The sequence below is a fragment of the Trifolium pratense genome, linkage group LG2, assembly GCF_020283565.1.
Source record: "Trifolium pratense cultivar HEN17-A07 linkage group LG2, ARS_RC_1.1, whole genome shotgun sequence".
In the NCBI taxonomy this organism is placed as follows: domain Eukaryota; kingdom Viridiplantae; phylum Streptophyta; class Magnoliopsida; order Fabales; family Fabaceae; genus Trifolium; species Trifolium pratense.
The window spans coordinates 3,133,677-3,152,341 of NC_060060.1; the positions used below are offsets into that span (position 1 = coordinate 3,133,677).

At 33.7% G+C, this 18,665-nt stretch overlaps 1 protein-coding gene across 1 annotated transcript; it reads left to right on the top strand.

The window, feature by feature from the left end:
- Positions 1-209: 209 nt before the first annotated feature.
- On the top strand, positions 210-18,431 carry LOC123910017. The gene is made up of 13 exons (XM_045961039.1): positions 210-481; positions 2,373-2,709; positions 5,268-6,378; positions 6,553-6,813; positions 7,781-8,611; positions 8,735-9,253; positions 9,811-9,864; positions 11,683-12,218; positions 13,099-13,279; positions 15,385-16,314; positions 16,492-16,767; positions 17,151-17,780; positions 17,867-18,431. Exons 1-13 carry the CDS (start codon positions 280-282, stop codon positions 18,392-18,394), a joined length of 6,396 nt encoding a protein of 2,131 aa, XP_045816995.1. The 5' UTR covers positions 210-279; the 3' UTR covers positions 18,395-18,431.
- The last annotated feature ends 234 nt before the right edge of the window (positions 18,432-18,665 follow it).

An 18,665-nucleotide genomic window follows, 5' to 3' on the forward strand; every position in this document is an offset into this window, starting at 1 on the left:
ACCTCGAATTAGTCGGTCATCAGACTGGATATCGAGATTTCCCAAAAAAAACAATAATCGTGAAGACAAAAACTTCAATTGTTTTTAGTGCACTTAAGAAACATGAAGAATAAAAAATTGGGTCAATCCCCCATTCATACATGAACCACCATATTAAGGGTGGCCCACCCACACGTCATCCCACCATATAAGAATTTGGCTTCTTTCTTTATTTTTATTGAATTGAATCCACACACTACTTCACTCACTCTTCAATAATTCTTTGATCTAACCTCATCCATGTCTTCCTACAGTGATAAAAAGATATATGACGTCTTCCTAAGTTTCAGAGGGGAAGACACTCGTTCTTCTTTAACTTCACATCTCTATGATGCTCTTCGACGCGCAGGAATAACCGTTTTTAGGGACGATGATTCACTTCAAAGAGGAGAAAGCATTTACACAATATTGCGATCAATTGAAGAGTCTCGAATTGCTATTATCATTGTTAGAAATAATATAAACTTCTAACACTACCCCTCAAGCTAAAGCTTACTAAACTTTAAGCTTGTTACAAGTTAACCCAGAAAATAAACCAACCCAACAGATAGAAGCACAGATAGAAGCATCCAAATAGATCATCATAGAGAGAGAAAGACAAACCAAATCAAACCAGTTCATCATCCAATTCAGTCAAAGCTAACCAATCCAACAAATCCAAACTTTACCAAACCAAATTGTTCCAATCCAAACTGAACCAAACCAATTTAAATCTAACAAAACCAAATGAGCCATAGACCCATAACCAAACCAAATGGGAACTGAACCAATCAAATCAAATTAATCCAAACTAACATAAAGAAGAACCAAACCATAAAACAGAAGAATCGGTTAATAGGGAGAGAAGCAACCAAAATAGAAGAACAAAGGGGAGCAATCCAACAGAAGATAAGTCATCAGAGAGAGAGAGGAGCAATCAAACAAAAGAAACCAACAGGGAGAAGCATCAGACAGAATTCAGACAAAAGCATCATCAATGAGAAGCAACAGAAGAAATCATTAAAAAGAAACAATCAGATAGAAGAAATCATCAAAGAGAAGCAATCAAACAGAAGAATTGACAGAGAGAAGTGCAATGCAATCAATTAGAAGAAACAATAGAAGGAGAATGCAATCAATTAGAAGAATCAATAGAGAGACAATCAAAGATAAGAACCAAATATACGGAAGAAACCAATGAGGGGGAATACCAATCAACCAAGAGGAACCAAAGGGGGACAATCAATCAGAAGAAAAGAGATCAAAAGAAAGACAATCAATCAGAAGAAACCAAATTGTGAGCACTTAACTCACCAAACAATCAAATTATGAGCACACGGCTCACCAAACGATCAAATTGTGAGTACTAACTCACCAAACAATCAAATTAATCCAAACAAATTCAAATGGAACCAAACCAAACCAAACGAAATCAAACTGAACCAAACGAAACAAAATCACGACAAACAAACAAACCAAAAAGCAAACTGTTATTTTTTTTTTTTACTAACTCAAACACCAAATCAATTGAACAAATTCCATCCAATCCAATTAAATTCCAAAAGCCAGCAAAACAGTAGCACCGTAAGTTCCAAAACCCAAAGAAAATTAATAGTAACCCAATAACAACATTACCAAACCAAACAAAGAAACTGGACGACACTTGTTGCCTTTGATTTCAATTAGCCAATGAAAATAATTGAACAACAGGGGTCTTCAATTGTATCACATGCTTATGGAAGCAAGCAAATAAAACAAGGAGAATGTTAACATGTGCATATATGGCACATGTTAAACAAGATGTATCCAACTACACCATAAAACAATGTTACCTTCACAATTTTTTTCAGAGACGTAAACAAGATGCATCCTTTTAGATCCAAACAACACCAACCCGTGTTTCTCTCTTTCGGCGGAAGCATAACAACATAAAATTGATCATGCTCTAATTGGAACCCAACTACACCAGCACAAAATCCACTTCCACTATATACGATACTTGCGATTTTTCAACTTGTCTCGGAACCAAAACAATCAGACAAATAGCTACAACCAACGAACAAACCCAAATTGAAAACTAAGATACGTTCCCAAACTTTTGGAAACTCGGCAACGGAATAACAATAATACGCTCAAGGAGGATCGAACCATGCTCTTGATGTCATGTTAGAATCAAAGATACAAACTAAGAGAATAACAAAGGAGGCAATTAGGGTTACATAATATTAGAATTGCATTAGCTTCATAAAATAGAGTTACAAGAGATTATATAGTAAAACCTAATGGACTATAAACCTAATGGGCCCAATAATATAAAGTCCAACAACTTATTATCTTAACACTTATCCTCAAACTCATTTTGTCAAAAAATTACGCATATTCCCGATGGTGTCTTGAAGAGTTGGATAAAATAATGGAGTGTAACAGAACCAATGGCCAAATTGTTTTGCCGGTGTTCTTCGACGTAGATCCATCGGAAGTACGTCATCAAACCGGTGAATTTGGAAAAGCATTTCAAAATCTTTTCAGTAAGATTAATGAGAACAGTGAGTTCCTCCTACAATTTAACTCTGAGGTACTATTTTCGTATCCTCGTGAGGACATAAAGCAGAGTGAGGAGAAACTAGTAAAGTGGAGAGAAGCGCTTCGTCAGGCGGCTTCGCTTGCTGGATTTGTAATCCTAAATTCCAGGTAATCTTTTTCTACAATTAATTGATTAATGCTTTCCTATAACAACCAAGGACACTACCCAATTTTGATAAGATCTGCTCCCTCCAGATACAAATATAAACAAAAAAACACGTTTTAATATCTACAATTATTGATTAATGCTTTCCTTTAAGAACCAAGGACACTCATACGATATTGCTTAACCCAATTTTGATAAGATCTGCTCCCTCCGGACACAAATATAAACAAAAAAACACGTTTTATATTAAATCAATAAAATTAATTACACTTAACTAAATTCTTTAAACATCATGTAAGTAGTTTTTTTTTCCTATAAATATGATCGGAGGGAATACTATTCAGTTGGTCAATTAACTAATTGATGAATTACTTCATCCAAACACAATTATAAGCAAAAATCACTTTTTACGTTCTTTTGAAAAATAACTTATCTGGTTAATAATTAATAATACAAACTGAATACACATTGTTTTTTTAATGAATTCAAAAAGTTTTTTTTTCCTTGAGTTTAATTGCTGTGCACCGTCGGTGTAATTTTTTTTTACACATACATCCAATGACGCGTTGCCACATCATTTAATGAATGTGACACATCATGTGTTTTTAATGACCATACATGATGTGTCTGTATATTATTGGACGCATGTGCAAAATATCTTTACACCGACGGTTCATATAAATTAAATTCTTTTTCCTTATAATTATTTCGGATAAAAGAGTTTGAATTAATGGGAAAAAGACGGATCTTTTGACTCGGAGATAAATTTTGATACAGTATTTATTGTCACATTTCATTTATTTCACTCTCTGAAATAAATACTTCAAGGCATTATTGGAAAAAAAACAATAATAAATTTTTTCTTGAGAAGTGATTTTTAACCATTTAAGCCAGTAAGCCTTAAAATACCCAAAAAAAAAACATGTCACCCTCCTTTTTTTTTATAAAGAAATGATAAATTATAAGAAATACAAGGGGTATTCAATCCTTACAATTAAGAACAAGCATATCTTGTATGCTTTGAGAGCACATTGAAGGATTATTATACCAACCAGAGAAAGCTAAATTTACATCGTTTCCTACTCTGCCTATAAACCAAAACCATGATATAAAGATAATTTGGTTGTCCACTAAAGAAGGAACATTAACAAAAGCACCTCTAATTAAAATGTTACTATTACGCAGACGCCAAATACTCTACGTTGTTACCAACCATATGATATGCCTTTTGTCAGTTCACCAAACTGATAAAAATGATGATGAACATCTAATGGGGATATGAAGGCTTAGATCCATCCACCTGAATATGTATTTCCAAATTTGAGCAGAAACACAACAATTAACAAAGACATGGTGAGTATTCTCTTCCTCTTTGAAGCATAAAACACAGTTTCTTTCGTGATTATTAGTAACAACTCCTTTGCGGTATAAAGCCTCCCTAGTGGATAATTTTTCAAGTAACAACCTCCACCCAAAAATGCTAACTTTCGAAGGGACATTATTCTTCCAAAGACTCTTTAGAACTTTCTCCGTAAAGCTATCCATTTCCTCCAACGCGTATGTGTTATGCAACTACACATACATGGATTTTACGGTGAAGAAACCAGCTGTGTTAGGCATCTATTTTCGTCTATCTCTGCTGTCACTAGATAGCCGTACCTGCTGCAGCAACATTAGCAAATCTGCCAATAAGCCTTAAAATACCCAAAAACATGTCACCTTCCCGTTACTATTATAAGCAGGAAAAAAACTACCTTTAAAAGACTAAAGAATTTAGTTAAATGCAATTAATGTTTTTGATTTCATGTAAAAATAAGTCAAGTTTATTAAATTGTCCTTTTTAAAAAGGTTCAATCGATCAATTAGTCGCATTAAATATTTTTGAATTAAATTAATGATATACTACATATTATGAATAATACCATTAAATAGTTCAAATTTGGTTAACTTTTACTTATTATAGTGAACAAGATTTGAAACAATTTTTTTTTTACTTTGGTTCTGTTTGACAAAAGATAACGGATGAATTTATGAATTTATAGCAAATAACTTATAGCGGATTACGTAACTGATTGAATATGTTGTGTTTGGTAAAATAATTAGTAGTAAAATGAATATGAAATGTTGTAAAATGAATGTTTAATTAATATTTAATTATTTTCAAGTAAGATGGCAGGGGTAAAATTTTGAGAAAATAAGTTAAAAGCTATAAGTTATTATAAGCTAATTGAATTAGCTTATCGAAATAAGTTATAAACTAGTAAAAATATGCTGTAAGCTCAAGAGAAAAACAAGTTACAAACAAATCTTGGCCCCGTTTGGATAAACAATTTATACAAATGCTGATGGTCTAGAGATCATAACACGAGAGCTTACATCATAAACTCTTATACTCAATAAGCTCTTTATGTTTGAATATGTACACTAAAAAGTACTTACATAAACTCTTATACTCAATAAGCCATAAGTCATAAGCTCAAATAGAGTGTTGCCAGAGTCTTAGAACAGTAGCCAGAGTAATATGTATTTTATGCACCTTTTTTTTGCTTATATTATTCAGGAATGAAAGTGAGGCTATCAAGGATATTGTTGAAAATGTTGAAAAATTGCTTGACAAGACAATATTGTTTATTGCTACTAATCCAGTGGGAGTAGAATCTCGAGTGAACGATATCATTCAACTGCTAGATCGAGATATCCAAAAATCACATGATGTCCTCTTACTAGGGATGTGGGGTATGGGAGGAGTTGGGAAAACAACCATTGCGAAAGCTATTTACAATAAATTTGGGTGCAAATTTGAAGGTAGAAGCTTCCTTGCAAATATTAGGGAAGTTTGGGAGGAAAATGCTGGACAAGCGAAGTTACAAGAACAACTTCTCTCTGATATCTGTAAAGAAATGACAACTAAAGTGCCAAGCGTTGAATACGGTAAAATGACATTAAAGGATAGACTCTGCCATAAAAGAGTACTAATTATACTTGATGATGTCAATACATTGGAGCAACTCAATGCATTGTGTGGAAGTCATAAATGGTTTGGTTCAGGTAGTAGAATAATCATTACAACTAGAGATATGAATTTGCTTAGAGGAAGTCGAGTTGACCAATTATACCCAATGAAAGGAATGGATGAAAGTGAATCAATTGAGCTATTTAGCTGGCATGCATTCAAGCAAGCAAGTCCTACAAAAGATTTTGCTGAAATTTCTAGAAATGTAGTTGAGTATTCTGGAGGATTGCCACTAGCTTTGGAAGTCCTTGGGTCATATTTGTTTGATAGGGAGGTAACAGAATGGAAAAGCGTAATCGACAAACTCAAAAGAATTCCAAATGATCAAGTACATAAGAAGTTAAAAATTAGCTATGATTCCTTAAGTGATGATACCGTGAAAGAAATATTCCTTGACATAGCTTGTTTCTTTATCGGGATGGACCGAAATGATGTTATGCTTATACTAAATGGCTGTGGCCTTTTTGCAGAAATTGGATTAAGTATCCTTGTTGAGCGATGCCTTGTAATTGTTGATTATAACAACATACTTAGAATGCATCATTTATTGCGAGACATGGGAAGAGAAATTGTTCGTGAGAAATCACCCGAGGAGCTTGAGGAACGTTGCAGGTTGTGGTTTCCTGAGGATGTGCTTCATATATTATCAGAACAAACTGTAAGAACTTCATATGATTCATTTTTTGTTGTTGTTTATCACAAGAACTTTGAAAATTAGTTTGATTGTGTGGTGCTTCCTCGCTTGTAGCTAGTAATAAATAATTGGCTTTGATACAAGTTTATTTGACTCTTATATATCTTTAATCTTTGAATGTTTTTCTTTGTTTCAAAGGGAACAAAAGCTATTAAGGGGCTGACTCTGAAGTTGCCAAGAGCTAATGCAAAATGTTTTAGTTCTGAAGCATTCAAGAAGATGACAAAACTTAGATTGCTTCAACTTGATGGAGATTTTAAATATCTTTCGAGAAATCTAAGATGGCTGTCTTGGAATGGATTTCCTTTAAGATATATACCTGCAAACTTTTATAGAGAAAAATTAGTTTCCATTGAGTTAGTGAATAGCAATGTCAAACTTGTGTGGAAAAAGGCCCAGGTATTAATTTTGATTTCTTCTTTCGCACTTCATGAGTTGTTTTCACTTTTCAAATTGTAATGCTATTTTATTACATGTGCTTTTAAACATTTTTCATCTTTATCGTAGAATTGAAAGTTGGGTCTAATTCAAAATTGTCTCTACTAATAAACGAAAATAGGATTAAAGTAGCCAAAAATAAAACTGCAAACAAAGGCAGCAGAGGACCAAAACAAAAAGTGGCAAAGAAACAATGGCAGAGTTTATACGGAAACAAGGCCCTTATGATCGGGAACTCTGATACCATGTAGAATTGAGAAATATTTCTGAATATGATTTCAAGAAAATAATTTGAGTACAATCACTAAAATGTTTAAATAGACTATGCTATACCTAATGAGCCTAATTTACAACACTTTATTTATGCCAGCCTTTCAAATTTTATAAGCGCTGAGTTAAACTTTTCCAGATATTCAAATTGTGAAGCATATTGTTTTTTTTTTTTAAAGCATAAGTTTTTCTAAATTTTGATGTGTTAACACTTTATTCAGAATCTCCGTTCTTCTATTTAGAGGTTGTGTGTGAGACTTGTTTATGCTCTTAGCGATAGATAATTGGTTGATAATGAAAAGAAGTTTCACACCAAGCAGGAATCAAAATTAAATATCCAACATATTAATTACCAATGTACCGCCTAAATCTTGTGCATAAACTTTGATATAATAAAAACTTAAAGGAAGGGAAAGAAGATGGTTATAACATTGATTCTTTCATTAAAGAAGCTTTAAATTTATATTTACATTAAAAAAATTCAGACATGGATTTTACTAATTTCTGCAACATTATATACAAAAAATTTGCACTAATATTGGTATTTGAAAACATGACACTGCATTATTTTAAATATTTTACTATCCACTCTCAAGGCTAGTGAGACATTGTTAATGCATCTTCCTTATGTTTCCCTTTGACATTTCTGTTTTTGCAGATGATGGAAAATCTGAAAATTCTAAATCTTAGTCATTCTCATTGTTTGACGCACACCCCAGACTTTTCATATATGCCTAATCTTGAAAAGCTAGTACTCAAAGATTGTCCAATGCTGTCTGAGGTTTCTCCTAGTATTGGAGATCTCAGTGAAATTCTTCTAATAGATTTTGAAGATTGTGTAAGCCTTCGTAGCCTTCCAAGAAGCATCTATAAGTTGACATCATTGAAAACTCTTATTCTTTCTGGGTGTTTAAAGATTGACAAGTTGGATGATGGCTTGGAAGATATGGAATCTTTAACCACTCTGATTGCAAATAACACTGCAATAACAAGAGTGCCCTTTTCAGTAGTAAGGTCAAAAAGCATTGGATATATTTCTTTGTGCGGCTATGAAGGGTTTGCAAGTGATGTGTTTCCATCTATCATTTGGTCTTGGATGTCACCAACAAATAAGCTCACATCCCCATTTCATGCATTTTCTGCCATGTCATCTCTTGTTTCTTTAAATGTACCAAGTAGTAGCTCCCATGAACTATCATCTTTTTCTAATGAGCTTCCACGGCTTCAAATTCTTTCGGTGGAGTGCAGCTCAGAACTTCAACTTTCTCAGAATGCAGCAATAATTTTGGATGCCTTACATGCCACAAATTATAAGGAGTTGGAACCAACTGCAACTACATCACAACAAGTATCTAATATGACTTCTAGATTAATTCAATGCTGCAATCAAGTGCAAGTTCCAGGATCAAAACAGTCCTTCCAGTCTATTTTAATTCAAATGGGAATGAATTGTCAAGTCACTGATATTCTGAAAGAGAAAATTTTACAGGTACGTGTGTATCATTTCATACATTTGAATTATCTAGTGATTAATTCTATACCAACAAACGTCTCGAAAGTCTATAACAATACATGTAAGTGTTGAGTCTTGAGTCTACTTTTACTTTTACAGAATATAGATGTCAACAGGTGTGGTGGTTGTTTGCTCCCTGATAATAGTTTTCCAGATTGGATAACTTTCAGTTGTGAAGGTTCTTCTGTAGCTTTTGAAGTTCCTCAAGTGGAAGGGCGTAACTTGAAGACAATGATGTGTGTCATCTATTCTTCTACCCCTGATAACATTACATCGGATGGCCTTAAAAATGTGTTGGTAAAAAATTTCACAAAGGCTACCATTGAGATCTATAAAAGGGAGGCATTAGTCTCCTCTGAAGATGAGGAGGGACAGAGGATAGTATCAAGTATAGAACCTGGTAACAAAGTGGAGGTTTTTGTTGTTTTTGAGAACAATTTCATTGTGAAGAATACAGCAGTTTATCTCGTGTACGAGGAATCAATTGGCAAAAAAGAGAACAAGAAGACAAATCAGACAGGCGAAAATCAATTCTTATGGTATTTGAAAATCGTTGTATTAGCAATTGTATTCCATTTTTTGCAGAAGCTTCTTGATTTTCATCATAGTAAAGTTCTGTAATCCTAAAGAGAGGTGAAATATTACATGTTATGTTACAATTCTTGCATGTCAAATCTCGTTTTTGGCACCGCCTCTAACTGTATTACAAACTTAAAGAGACAAAGAGAAGTACTCAATTTTGAATTTAGATCGAATAATTTGTGTTTGGACTCACAGGTGAGAAAGTTAAAGTTTATTTTGAATCCTACCGAAAGTGATTTCTGTATAATTTTAGCCTAGAGTAAGTTTGATGGTCTTTGCTAGCTTCTGCTGTATCTTATCGATATATCAGCATCATGAAGCCTATACATTAGTGATTTGCATTGCAATGGTATTTACTGTTACAGGTGCATGGATATACTCCACAACTTCTAACTTTGTGCACTTGTAAATAACCAAAAAGCCAGAAAGTGCACATACTTTCAATGTTTGAAATTACATGTTTTCTAATTTCAGATTAAGTTCAAATTAATCTGAAATTAAATATCAAGTTATGAGAGAATTATCTTCTCCCTCTTTCGAGCACCATAGATTTATCATTTATGTTGTTTACATTTGTGGAATAATCGTAACAGCGAGTCCATAGATTTATCATTTTCGTTTCGCAAGCTCTACGCCGGAAGACTAAGGTAAGGTTAGTAATTTTAATTCCCATCTTTTCATCTTTTAATGAACCCTAAATTCATTCTTAAACTTCCACTCATTTGGGCTAATTGCATGTGCAAATGTGCTGTGATTTGGAGTCTTTCGGAGGGCTAGAGAGCTGATTTTGGAAAGGAGAAAAGGATTGAAAAACAGAACATAGAAGTTAGAAGAAGGTTTATGTGTTTTAAGGGTATGGAATGGAATTGATTTGGTTTCAATTTTGAATCTCTGCTACTTTTACCTATGGACACCTTCCGTTGCTATAAGTCAAATTAAGCTGTGTGACTTTAACCTACGGAAGTATACCGTAAGTCAAATTCACTAAACACTATGTTTTCTGTTTGGCACGTGTCCACATCTAACGGTGTTAGTCAAAAAATTGATGGAAGAGACTAAATTATTAAACGGAAGAAAAGATAAGGGATCAATTTGAAACTTTTAAAAGATAAGGGACAAACTTGAAACATAAAATAAAGATAAGGGACCAAATATGCAATTAAATCAATATACAATGAACCTAGAAAATGCATTTTTGCTTATAAAATGTCATTGATGAGTAAATGCCATTAAATAGTTTCTCAATCGGGTAATTGCATTCCTACTTGTACTAAATATACGAGACAATCTACTATTCATCGAGAATCTAATATATTTGGTTTATAATATAAACCAAATACATTGGATTGTCAATGAATCTAAAAAGTAAATTTTCTCTTATATTTAAGATCAGAGAGAGTACACAATAAGATCTTATTATTGGAAAAGTATCCATCACATCTCATAAAATTAAATGCAAATTAAGACTTGGGTTAAAGAATTTCTCGGTCAGACTTTAGTTACCTCGCGGTCAAACTCTGGATTACTAGGGCCCTTTTCCCCTAGGAACCAGAGGGTTAAAAACCAAAAAAAAAATAACGAATACAAATTCTTTTTATATCATTCCATGAAACTTATTCCAAGAAAAACACAAAAAATCATACTTCAAATTATCATATTTTACTTTTTTTAATAAATGTGAAAATATTTGTTTTTTCTTATAATATGAGACCGATGGAGTATAATTTATAAATGCAACATGGAAGTCTTAGATTTGGGTATTGGGTCTAACTCATTCTTACAAAACCGGCTTGTAAGATGAGGATTGTCTCTTACTTATAAACACATATTTAGGTCATCACCTGAAGTTCTCAAGAGGAAGTAGCACGTAAGGTTGATTTTGTCATTGCATTCGTCAGCCAAGAATTTAAAAAGACTAGTATATAATATGACCCGAACGCAGATCTCGTTTTGAACAGAGTTACAGAGAACAAACTTCACTTGACTGTCTTAATTCAACAACTACTACTACTAGTGTTGTACTATTTCATCTTAATTCAACAACTACTCCTAGAAGATTTATAATTTATAAATGTATCATGGAAGGAGCACGTAAGGTTGATGGTGATTTTGTCATTGCACTTGTCGGCCAACAATTTAAAAAGACAGTGCGTACATACTATATAGGCAAAATTCGTCGAATATCCCATGAATTTTGGAAATATGCAAATACTCCCTGAAATTATAAAAAGTCAATCAAATTGCCCCTTAGCACTACCAGTCAGATTCCATGTCGGGGATAATTTGATTGACGTTTTATAATTACAGGGGGTATTTAACTATTTTCAAATTACGGGGAGTATGCGAAGAATTTTGAAATTTCGAGAGTATTTGCCAGTTTACTCTATATAGTATGACCAGGATTTACATCATTCCACAAACTTCACTTGACTGTGTTAATTCAACAGTTACTAGTTTACTACTAGTGTTGTACTATTTCATCTCATCATCCATCCATGTCTTCTTCCTACACAGACAAAAAGAAATATGACGTCTTCCTAAGTTTCAGAGGGGAGGACACTCGTGCTTCCTTCACTTCACATCTCCACGCTTCTCTTCAAAAAGCAGGGATTCATGATTTTAGGGATGATGATTCACTTAAAAGAGGAGAAAACATTTACACAATATTGCAAGCAATTGAAGACTCTCGAATTGCTATTATCATTTTTTCAAAAAAATACGCAGATTCACGATGGTGTCTTCAAGAGTTGGAGAAAATAATGGAATGTAGCAAAACCAAAGGCCAAATTGTATTGCCGGTTTTCTACGATGTAGATCCATCGGAAGTACGTCGTCAAACCGGTGAATTTGGAAAAGGATTTCAAAGTCTTTTGAGTAGGGTTAAGGAGGACCATGAGTTCCTTGAATCAAGCATGGGGGTTTTTCCTTATGAGGATATAAAGTGGACTGAATCGCTTCGTGAGGTGGCTTCCATTGCTGGGTTCCTAGTCCTAAATTCCAGGTAATCTTTTTTTTATCAGATTCAACCTCCATTAATTAACTCAGTTGAATTAATTCAAATAGTTTGATTCCAAAAAATTCCATAAATACATATTAATTATTGTCATTGCAAAATATTAGTTTTTAATGTATTATAGGTTATATTTTACCGTGTCTTTATAATATTAATATTTAATTTAAAAAATTCAATTTGTAATTTGGATATCAAAAAATCGATCCAAATTAAGTCACACAAAATTTGATCGAATTTTTTAATTAACCATCCAAAATCAAACCAAACCACGAGTCATTTTAACTTTGGATGAGATGAATTTTCTCAGAGATTTTGGGTTTGAACTTTGTTCGTGGTAAATATAATTTTATTGAGTTCTAAAGTATTTACGGCCTTGGGTTTGAACTCTCATTCTAAATTTTTATCTAAATAAAAATAAATAAAATTAATTGATTCGAACCATAACCTTAACCGGTGGATCCAGGTAGAGTTGGGTATACGGGCCAATGTCTGCGGGCCGATCCGTTTAGCATGCAGCCTGCGTAGACTTAGGATTAATACATTTGGTCCATTTATAATATAGGAAAATGTTAACATGTGACATAAGGGCATAGTTAAGAATACAAATGTAATAATATCAAATTGATGATAGGTACGTTAAATATGGTACCTTATCATTAATTTTGATACCGTCTATGTCACTTCATGGAACTCCAATGATAAAAAAATAAAATAAAATAAAGTATGGATCGTTAACCTACGAAACTCTTTTTAATACTCTTATTGAAAATGCTCTAAGCACAAAATATGACGTTGCCAAACACACAACCTTAGCAGCTAGAGTAATATGTATTTATGGAAATTTTTTTTCCCTTTTTATATTATGCAGGAATCAATATGAGGCTATCGAAGATATTGTTGAAAACGTAACAGGATTGCTTGACAAGACAAACTTGTTTGTTGCTAATAATCCAGTGGGAGTTGAATCTCGAGTGAACAATATAATTCAACTGCTAGACCGAGATGTACAACAATCACATGATGTCCTCCTACTAGGGATGTGGGGTATGGGAGTGTTAGATAATAAAATATTGGGCTTATGCAATTGGACTCATTAGGTTTATAGTCCACTAGATTTTGCTATATAACAATCTCTTGTAACTCTATTTTATTAAGTAATGCAATTGTGATGTTTCTAACCCTAGCCTCCATTGTTCACTTCTCTATTTTGTATCTCTGAATCTAACATGGTATCGAGAGCTTGTTTCGATCCACCTTGAACTGCTCGTTATTGTTACGTTGTTGAGTTCCCAATTTGGGAATTTGTTTGCTTTGTTTTTTGTTTTGGGTGATTGATTGAATTTCGTGCCTCCACTGCTAAAAGGGTATTTGTGTTGGATCTTAAGTTGGCTATATATGGTGGGATATGAAGGCTTGCTGCTGCTTTGTAATTTTTGGTCATGTGCTTCGTTCAAACAATTAAAAGTGGCATATGTTTGTTGGTATTGATTTGTGCATCTCGTTAGGTTTGCTTTGGTGATTTCGTGCTTCTCGTCGGATGTGATTGTCCTCAATGTTAGTATGTGGTTTATTTCTTATTCCCAATTTGTTTTGTGTGCTTGAAGAAGAGATTCCATATGTGAGGGACTGTTCGTTCTATTTATCCATTCATTTAGTTTCAGTGAAATTGATTTAGGGGAAAAAGTAGAACATTTGAGATTTGGTGGAAGTGATTACAACATATGGGTTCATTAGTTTGTTGGATAGTGAATTTATTGGCTTTGTTCTGTTGCTAGAAGAAACGTGTTACTTGTCTGCGGTTTAAAAAAATTCCTTTTTATGCAATTCATTAATCTGCAACCCAGTTGTTTGTTCTAGTGCACTTCGGTTGATTTGGTTTTGGTTAGTAGCTGGTTGTTGTGGTGTTTCTTCTGGATAATTTGGTTACTTAAGATAGTGCTCGCATGGTGTTTGTGAAAAGTTCTCATTGAGGGAAGATTTGAATTTTTGGCCTCCACTCATCTCTCTTCTATTTGATTGATTCTCTCTTGATGATTGTTCAGTTTGATTGATCCCCTCTATTGATTTTCTTTTTGTTTGATTGCTTCTCTCCGTTGAATTCTTATGTTGGTTTGTTTCTCTCCGTATTGGTTTCTTCTGATTGATTGCTTTTATCTGTTGATTCTTCTTATTGATTGTCTCTCTTTCCCTACTTGAGTCTGTTTGATTGATTTTCTTCCCTGTTGATTCTTCTGATTGATTGCACTTCTCCCCCTATTGATTCTTCTAATTGATTGCATTGCTTCTCTCCCTATTGGTTCTGTTTGGTTGTTTGGTTCTCTCTCTGTCAATTCTTCTGTTTGATCACTTCTCTGTGATGGTTTATTTTGTTTGCTTCTCCCTGATGATTCTTTGGTCTGAATTTTGTATGATTACTTCTCTCTGTTGATTTTCTTATGTCTGATTGCCTGATTTTCTTTTGTTTGATTGATATTCTCTCCCTATTGGTTCTTTTGTTTGGTTGCTCATGTCTCTATTTGTTCTTCTGCTTGGTTGCTTCTCTCTCTATTTGGTTTGGTTATTCTCTCTGGTTTGGATTGATTTGATTTGGTTCGGTTTGGATTGGAACAATTTGGTTTGGTAAAGTTTGGACTTTGGATTTTTCCATTGGTTCGGTTTCGTTTGGTTTGAAATTGGATTGGTTTGGTTTGATGTTCAGTTTGGTTTCGTTGCTGCTCCTCTATATGATGGTTCGTCTCATTGGTTGTTGGGTTTCTCTCTATTGGGTATGGATTGTGATATTAGATGGATGAGATTGATAAATTATTGGGTCAATTTTGTAACAAGCTTAAAGCTTAGTAAGCTTTAGCTTGAGGGGTAGTGCTATAAGTTTATATTATTTAATATGTTTTTCGTATTTTGTTTGGTAGTTTATTTTATTTTCGTATTTTGACAAACTCACGATGCTTCTTGTTGATGCATCATGAGTTTGAGGATATGTGTTAGATAATAAAATATTGGGCTTATGCAATTGGACTCATTAGGTTTATAGTCCACTAGATTTTGCTATATAACAATCTCTTGTAACTCTATTTTATTAAGTAATGCAATTGTGATGTTTCTAACCCTAGCCTCCATTGTTCACTTCTCTATTTTGTATCTCTGAATCTAACAGGGAGGAGTTGGGAAAACAACCATTGCAAAAGCTATATACAATAAAATTGGCCACAAATTTGAAGGTAGAAGCTTCCTTGCAAATATTAGGGAAGTTTGGGAGGAAAATGCCGGACAAGCAAAGTTACAAGAACAACTTCTCTCTGATATTTGTAAAGAAATGAAAACCAAAGTACCAAGCATTGAATACGGTATAATGACATTAAAGGATAGACTTTGCCATAAAAAAGTACTAATTATACTTGATGATGCTAATACATTGAAGCAACTCAATGCATTGTGTGGAAGTCATAAATGGTTTGGTTCGGGGAGTAGAATAGTCATCACAACAAGAGATATAAAAATACTTCGTGGGATTGGGGTTAATCAAGTATACGAAATGCAACACATGGATCAAAGTGAAGCAATTGAGCTATTTAGCTGGCATGCATTCAAGCAAGCGAGTCCTACAAAAGATTTTGCTGAAATTTCTATTAATGTAGTTGAGTATTCTAGGGGATTGCCACTAGCTTTGGAAGTCCTTGGGTCATACTTGTTTGATAGGGAGGTAACAGAATGGAAAAGTGTAATTGAAAAACTCAAAAGAATTCAAAATGATCAAGTACAAAAGAAGTTAAAAATCAGCTATGATTTGTTAAGTGATGATACCGTGAAAGAAATATTCCTTGACATAGCTTGTTTCTTTATCGGGATGGACCGAAATGATGTTACACTTATACTAAATGGCTGTGGCCTTTTTGCAGGCATCGGATTAAGTATCCTTGTTGAGCGATGCCTTGTAATTGTTGACCATAAGAACATACTTAGAATGCATGATTTGGTGCGAGACATGGGAAGAGAAATTATTCGTGAGAAATCTCCCGAGGAGCTTGAGGAGCGTTGCAGGCTGTGGTGTCATGAGGATGCGCTTCATATATTATCAGAACAAACTGTAAGAACTTCGTATGATAATATGATTCATTTGTTTTGTTGTTTATCACAACAATTGTGAAAATTAGTTTGATTTTGCGGTGTTTCCTCGCTTGTAGCTAGTAACAAATAATTGGCTGAGACAAGTTTATTTGCCTTGTATCTTTAATCGTTGCATGTTTTTCTTTTTGTTTCAAAGGGAACAAAAGCTATTAAGGGGCTGGCATTGAAGTTGCCAAGAACTAATGCAAAATGTTTTAGTTCTAAAGCATTCAAGAAGATGGAGAAACTCAGATTGCTTCAACTTGCTGGAGTAAAACTTGATGGAGATTTTAAATATCTTTCGAAAAATATAAGATGGCTGTCTTGGAATGGATTTTCTTTAACATATATTCCTGAAAACTTTTATAGAGAAAATTTAGTTTCCATCGAGTTAGAGAATAGCAATATCAAACTTGTGTGGGAAGAGGACCAGGTATTAATTTTGATTTCTTTTTCTTGCACTTCAAATTGTAATGCTGTTTTATTACATGGTACTTTTTAACATTTTTCATCTTTATTTCTTCCATCCTTTCAAATTTTATAAGTCCTCGGAGAAACATTGTTTTTTGTTAAGAAGCATTAGTTTTTCTAAATTTTTTAAATTAAAAATTGTTCACTTTGCAAAATTTTACTAATTTCTGCAAGATTACATACAGAAATTTTAGCATTGTTTCAAAATTTTGCACTCATATTGGTATTAAAACAATGGCACTGCATTATTTTAAATATTTTACTTTCCCTTTGACATTTCTGTTTTTGAGACATTGTTATTGCATCCATTTATTAAGTTTCCCTTTGACATGTCTGTTTTTGCAGATGATGACAAAGCTGAAAATTCTAAATCTTAGCCATTCTCATTTTCTGGAGCACACTCCAGACTTTTCATATTTGCCTAATCTTGAAAAGCTAGTACTCAAAGATTGTCCAATGTTGTCTGAGGTTTCTCCTAGCATTGGACATCTCAGGGAAATTATTCTAATAGATTTGGAAGATTGTGTAAACCTTCGTAGTCTTCCAAGAAGCATCTATAAGTTGAAATCTTTGAAAACTCTCATTCTTTCTGGATGTTTAATGATTGAAAAGTTGGAAGAGGGCTTCGAAGATATGAAATCTCTTGTTTATTTAGATGTACCAAGTAGTAGTTCCCATGAACTATCATCTTTTCCTAACCACCTTCCAAGGCTTCAAAGTCTTTCGGTGGAATGCAGCTCAGAACTTCAACTTTCTCAGAATGCTGCAATAATTTTGGATACCTTACATGCCACAAATTATAAGGTGTTGGAACCAGCTGCAACTACATCACAAGTGTCAAATATGACTTCTACATTAATTCAATGTTGCGGTCAAGTGCACGTTTCAGGATCAAAACAATCCTTCCAGTCTCTTTTAATTCAAATGGGAATGAATTGCCAAGTCACTAATATTCTGAAAGGGAAAATAGTACAGGTTTGGCATACTCTTTCTTTATCCCCCTCTGTATATCTGTTTGCTCCCTGATGATAAGGTGATGTTAATATACTTTACTTTTACAGATTATGAATATCAATGGGAGTGACGGTTATTTGCTCCCCGGTCATAGTTATCCAGATTGGTTAAACTTTAGTTCTGAAGGCTCTTCTGTAACTTTTCAAGTTCCTCAAGTTGAAGGGCGTAACTTGAATACAATGATGTGCGTCGTCTATACTTCTACCCCTGACAATATTACATCGGATGGCCTTAAAAATGTGCTGGTAAAAAATTTCACAAAGGCTACCATTCAGCACTACAATAGAGAGGCATCAGTCTCCTTGGAAGATGAGGAGGGGCAGAGGGTAGTATCAAGCATAGAACCTGGCAACAAAGTGGAGGTTGTTGTTGTTTTTGAGAACGATTTCATTGTGAAAACTACAGCAGTTTATCTCGTATATGAGGAACCAATTGGCAAAAAAAAGAACAAGAAGGATAAAAGCCAGACGGCCGAAAATCAATTCTTATGGTACTATTTGAAAATCTTTGTAGTAGCAATTGTATTACATTTTTTGCAGAAGCTTATCGATTTTATTCATAGTAAAGTTGTGTGATCCTAATGAGAGGTGAAATATTACAATTTGGTATTGTTACAATTCTTGCATGTTAAATCTCGTTTTTGGCACCGACTCTAATTGTATTACAAACTTAAAGAGAGAAATAGAAGTACCCAATTTTGAATTTTTATTGGAAGATCTTCATCGAATAATTTGTGTTCGGACTCAGAGGAGAAAGTTAAAGTTTATTTTGAATCGTAGTGAAAGTAATTTCTGAATAATTTTGGCCTAGAGCAAGTTTGATGGTGTTCTATGCTAGCTTCTGCAG

Bases quoted from the DNA above. Each gene is read 5' to 3' on its own strand.
- LOC123910017 (XM_045961039.1), top strand. From the start codon at position 280: ATGTCTTCCTACAGTGATAAAAAGATATATGACGTCTTCCTAAGTTTC. The intron at 9,865-11,682 runs GTAAGGTTAGTA...GTTTACTACTAG, and splicing joins CTCTACGCCGGAAGACTAAG to TGTTGTACTATTTCATCTCA. The intron at 16,768-17,150 runs GTATTAATTTTG...CTGTTTTTGCAG, and splicing joins TTGTGTGGGAAGAGGACCAG to ATGATGACAAAGCTGAAAAT.